Genomic DNA, 6,135 nt, shown 5'->3' on the forward strand with positions numbered 1-6,135 from the left:
TAAGCATTAGTTAAAGTGTTGACCCCCCTCTTAGCCCAGTGCCTTGACCCACTTACTTCCCAGCTCCACCCTCCACCAGGATAACCCTTCTCATGAGAAGGACTCATTTATATACATTGTATTTTATAGAATTACTACTGACCTATGCCTTTTATCATCCCATCTCTTCAAGTCCTTATTATTTAAGGTTGTATAATATTTTGAGTTCCTTGTTTTTCAGTGTTGTGTAGGATTCCATTGTCTGAATATACCACAGTTTTTCTATCTATTAATTTGTTGATGGGCACTTTGGTTGCTTCCATCTCTTTGTTATTGTTAATAACGTAGCAATAAGCATGGATGTACATACATCTGTTTGGGTGACAGCTCTGGTTTCTTTAGGTTATATTCCTAGTAGTGGAATTGCTGGATCAAATGGTATTTCTATTTCCAACTTTCTGAGAAAGTGCCAGATCACCTTCAATAGTGAATATACCATTTAACATTGCCACCAGCAGTGAGTGAATAGGAGTTCCAATATCTCCACAGACTCACCAGCATTTGTTGTTTGTTACCCTGTTGAACTTTGCTATTGTTGCTGGGGTAAGGGATAGTATCTCACAGTTGTTGTGCATGCAAAAGTTTTTAGACATAGAAATCTTTCCCCCTCATTGCTGCCGATCTAGAAGTGACTCATAAACTCCTCAGTAAGTTTCCACAGCTATGAACTCTATCAGAAGAGACATCCCAACTTTTTCTCTTGGAGTAACTTAACTGATAAACTCAAGTGGCTGTGGAGTTAACAATGCAACTCTCTACCACTACTTCACAAAGAGGTACTCTCATAAATTGAAACACGTGTATCCTCTGATCCACTTTATTAATCTAAAAGCATGCTGCATCTCATCAAAAGAACCAGGGTTAGGAGCTTTAGTATTAATTAATAACATCTCTATTCCTATATATGTGAAAAATTGTCTTTAATATTCTTTAAGAATATTGTATTAAGTACAGGCAGTTTTTCTTATGAAAAATAAGACACAAAATAATATATGATCTTCATGTGAAAAAGCTATGACTCCTTTGAAATCTATAACATATGTGTTATATATGTATTGTTCTAATAACAAGCTAAGTGATGTCAGAAATCTTATGTTAACATGTTTCACTATTAATTTCACGTTCTCTAAGATATGGAGCCCTGGTTGTGCAACAGTTGAGTGTCTATTTGCTAACCAAAAATTTGGCAGTTTGAACCCAACCAGCTACCCTACAGGAGAAAGGCCTACCAATCTGCTCCTGTAAAGATTGTAGTTGTTGAGTCAAGTACAACCTACAGCGATCCTATGAACAACAGATCTGAATCCTGTCCTATCCTGCAAAACCCTCTAAGGACAGTTCTAACATATAGGGTTGCTACAAGCCAAAATAATTACAATACCATCAAACAACAGCACACCTACAGAGATGAGTCTGAAACAACTCATAGCAGAGGAGACTGTTCATCTTTTTTCCATGGAGAGAATGGATCTGAACTGCCTGAGAGGTGCCACCTTTGGGTTAGCAGTCCAACTCCCTACAGCCTACACCAAAATAGAATCTTTATATAGCATCTGGATCTCGGAAAAAATCAGACACACATAAAGTATTAACAATGAGTATACATATGGATAGAACAAATTTTTTAAAATATAACTTTTTACATCAGAATTAAAAGAAAATCATTTAGCTCAGAGAGGGAAAAGTGAAAACTATCAAAGCGCTAGGGAAAAACACACAGTTTCTCAAGTAGGCTAGAAGACTGGATTGGCTAATGCATAGCATAAATTTACCCATTCATTATAAAATTAACAGTATAAAACAAACTATCTCAAAGTTTCTAAACTTAATACACTCAAAAATAACTAGAAGTAAAATAAAAACCAGACAATATAAATAGAAGAGCTCAAAATAAGGCCATTTTAAACTCTAAATATTATAAAAGCTATCCATAAAGGATCATATTCTAGATTCTTTTAAAAAAAATAATATTCTAGATTCTGAATCCTTTTTATTAAAAAATTTAAAAATTAAAAAAAAAATATATATATATAAACCACTGGAGCATAGGCAGTAAATTATAACAATAGGTTTAATGTAATGAACCAGAATATGAAATACTATACATTATTTATATCCATTTCCATTAATATTCCATAAGAATCTCTTAAGGCTTTTGCTCAAATCTTTCTTCAGGCCTTTTCAGAATTTACAAACTCAAGAGAAGTGAATATGGCCCACAGAAATGTACTGCTTGGCCAGATACTGTTTTGATTTACATTTATATAGATTATGAACTCTTTTGTTCAGTTTCTATTTCATTATTCTTATTTTCCAACACCCAGCCCAAACCACTCATTTTAGTTATTTCCTTAACCCCAACAAGAACTTTGATTTGGGGCTCCTAACCTAAATAGCATCATTTATAGAACAGAAGTTATACTTAGGTTCCTTTCATTTAAAATTTCCTTATGAAACTTCTATTATTTTTCCTATAATACATTTGACTGTAATATAGAAAGTTTTCCTTCTCTTTAATCTACCTAATTTAAGTACTTACCTAGTCATTTAAGGTACATGTATTTTCATAATAATAACATAAATTACTTTATTGCAAAGAGACAGTGGTTTATTATTATTATTATTGATCAACACATAATTGTATGACAGACTGTATATTACTAATAGTTAAACAAAGGCTTACGATCAAATGTGAAGAAACATCTCCTGTCAATTTAGTAAGTTTCACTTTGAAATCATTACTATTTGACAAAATTTTTAAATAAGCTGACTTTATCCTTCCATTTAATACAAAATCATACTATAATGCACTTTTATTAAATATATAACCTTACTTCAAAAATACATGTTAAACATTTACGTGCCTTACATATATAAAACAAAGTGATGCTGTCATATCTAAAACTACGAATTAGAACTTTGAATAAAATGCTGTATCACCAATGGAAATTTTTTTCTAACACAGCTAATTCTACAAACATACCTGACAAGAGTATATTATGGGAAAAGTTGGAATAAAATTCTCAAGTGATCATTTTTTATTGGTTATGCCCAAGCCATCTATTAATGATAAATTAAAAAACTCTTTACCTGTCAGGACCTGAGTTCAGGCACTCAAGAGTTTCGTATTTCTCTTGCAGAAGCTGATGACAATACTAATCCCTGCACTGTGTAGGGAGGTGCATTCCTTGCACTGGCTTAAGTGCTAGTGATTTCACCAACCCTTGAAGTGCAGAACAGTAAAAAAACAGTTTTCAGCCGTTTTTCTTACTGGTTTCTCAGTTTTAAAATATTACAAAGATCTCAAATATGTTTTTAAATAAATTATTTGTTTAAAAGACAGTGCCTTAATTTAAACAGACACATGCGAAAGGTCTTTCTGGAGTACTGCATGTATCATAAGATGGCCTTTTCCATAATTAAGAACTTACACAAAAAGCTGCAATTTTATGCCTTCAAATAATGTTCTGATTTTACCTAAAAGCACAGACTCATGGGCTACAGGAATCTAAACAGAGCTTGCAAAGAAGGCAATCACAGTATTAATTGGTGGGTACTAGATGAGATTAACTAGGTTTAAACATGATTTCTCTCCTACTGGTTCCATTTATTCTTTGACCACCACTATACAGCCCTGCAGAGCACTGGCAGTCTAATTCATAACTAACTTCTAAACAATTATGTAATCTCCTCTTAAAAGGCACGATAAATCAAGAAATACTATTATGTCAAAGAACAAAATGAAGCTATGTAGAAATCCCTGAACCTGACCCAAACGGAATGCAACTTTCCTTTCTTTTACACTCTAAACTTGAATGGCCTTACAGGAAATTACAGGATTTTCCTGTTGCTGTGGGAGAAAAGGGTTGAACATATACCTTAGCCTGTTTTGAAAGAAAATACCTTCTGTATCTAAAAAACGTTAATGTTTTATATGAAACTCTTTCCAAGTCCTCTTCACTTCCTCTATGTTTTCATTTATCTTCTAAACTTCCTTAATGAGAATATTAACCACTGTTTCCTTGAGTTACATACAGATTATTATGAGCTTGGCACCAATTCAGTAATACAAATTCAGAACTTTCAAGTCCTTTGAATTCTTTTCTGGCAATTTTAAAAGAAGATAAAAACCAAAATTTTTAAAAATCCGAACTGAAATCACGACAGCTGGAAGATAGACATTTGTTTTCCCAGATCTACCTCTCTAAATATACTGAATATCAATTTAAAACCCTGCATTGAAATGTTTTCTACCTGCATCAAATTTTCTTTAACATAACTAGGTAAGGTGCTGTCATTTTTCTTCATAGTTAAGTCATTACTCTTTTTCATTTATCAAACAATTTTTTTTAACTTTGGCTTTCATCAAGTTCATTTGATGAATCTGTTCTTTTACACATAAAACCTTAGTAAGCTGATCTCATTTATAATCAAATGGATATAAATATTTCTTGGCAATAATATGCTCAACTATTATTTACTTTGTCTTCCCACTGACAAGATAATTCTTCTAATTAATGAAATAAATACTGGCAAGACATAAAGAGTTACTTGCATACATCTTTCAGGAAGATGCAAAAGGAAGACAGCATTATAAAATATTAATTAAAAAGTCATTTTTTTTTTTAAAAAAAGTCCACTTTCTAATTTCTTTTATATCAAATGAGAATTTTTTTTTTTAATTATTTTTGTGTGTGTGGACCGTCAAATTGGATCTGACTGGTACAGGGGGAGATTGCCCCTCCTTTTCCAGCAGAGCATCTGGTGGATTTGAACTGTGTACCTCTAGGATTGCAGTGCAACTTCTTGCCACTAGGCCATCAGAGCTCCCTGAGAATATTTTCTTAAAGGACATCTCATATTAGTAAAAAGAAACCATTTTGTTTATTGATAAGAAGTATTAAGATGAAGTCAGGAACAAAAAGCAATTCAACTCCACTATGCTTGTGTAAGTTTACGCCAAATTTGAAAACTTTTAAAAATGCAGCTGGTGTGGAAATAAGATTTAAGGCCAATACTAATTACTTAATGTATTACTTTAAGATCTAAAATAGTACTCATTTCAAAGATGCTATCAAACCTCTCATAGAGTCTATACTGGGTTTCTTTTTAACATGCTCTTATCCTGTAACAAACTCTATCATTTAGCTTCTAAACCTAATAATCAAATATATAAAGCAAATATTTTTCTTCTATTATAAGTAGTATTTATTTTCTCAATTTCAATCAGTATTTTAAGAAGGGGGGGGAAAAGCATTTTAAAAATTACATATAAACCAAGCCTCCATGATAGACCTTTCATATTCAACTTTTTTCGTTTGTAAAATAACTCTTCAGTCTTACATGGGTGGTATTATTTTCTTTCTTTTTTTATTTTCTTCTTTTATGAAAATGCAGTTTGCCCAAATTCACACAGTAATGTCTGAAGTAAATTAAAATTGTGCTTTATAAATCTCATACTACAGTCAGACTACATTGAAGTATTTCCCATTAAGTACATATAAACATTTTAAAGTAACAGACATTGCTATCTTAACCATGTATCCACACACCCAAACATATACAAGTTTATGTATGTACACACAGAGAGATAAATCAAATGGAAAAGTTTTTACCTTCATCTCCCTCTGGTGCATATGAAGCTGTAATAATATCAATATCAGCACAATTCATCACAATCTGATTGGTCGCCTGCCTCACCTGAAGGATAACGGAAAATCAGTCAGAAATATCCTGGATTAATAATATGTACATCTTCATCTTGGCCTTGGAATCACAGGTTATTCTGACAAATGCCAGATGTCACAAAAACCTGGAGCGAATATTTATACATAGTAGTATTAATGAGTAGTTTTTAAAATTAAAAAAAATATTTACATTTTCCAAATTACACCAAACAAAATATATGTTGTTGATATGTACCATCAAGTTGGAACCAACTCACAGATAATCCTACACAGCAGTTTTCAAAGGCAAAAAAATCACACAAGATGATTACTCCTATAAAAGTTAATGGATTCGAACCCCATACCTTTGGACTGGCAGTACAACTCCTTTACCACCAAGTCATGGAAGCACTCAGAGCAAATATATATA

The 6,135-nt window shown here is 32.4% G+C and overlaps 1 protein-coding gene across 2 annotated transcripts in view; it reads right to left on the reverse strand.

Annotated features, from left to right (window-relative positions):
* Positions 1 to 5,736, reverse strand: part of NPEPPS (aminopeptidase puromycin sensitive) — an 89,228-nt gene extending 83,492 nt beyond the window's left edge. For both annotated transcript variants that reach the window (XM_006889361.1, XM_006889360.1), the window contains exon 1: positions 5,655 to 5,736. In XM_006889361.1, coding sequence (XP_006889423.1) covers positions 5,655 to 5,712 — 58 coding nt within the window. In that variant the 5' untranslated portion in view covers positions 5,713 to 5,736. The remainder of the gene's footprint in view (positions 1 to 5,654) is intronic.
* Positions 5,737 to 6,135: the final 399 nt, after the last annotated feature.

The sequence above is a fragment of the Elephantulus edwardii genome, unplaced genomic scaffold (genome assembly GCF_000299155.1).
Source record: "Elephantulus edwardii isolate Elephantulus edwardi_28Jun2011 unplaced genomic scaffold, EleEdw1.0 scaffold00077, whole genome shotgun sequence".
NCBI classification, from domain to species: Eukaryota; Metazoa; Chordata; class Mammalia; order Macroscelidea; family Macroscelididae; genus Elephantulus; species Elephantulus edwardii.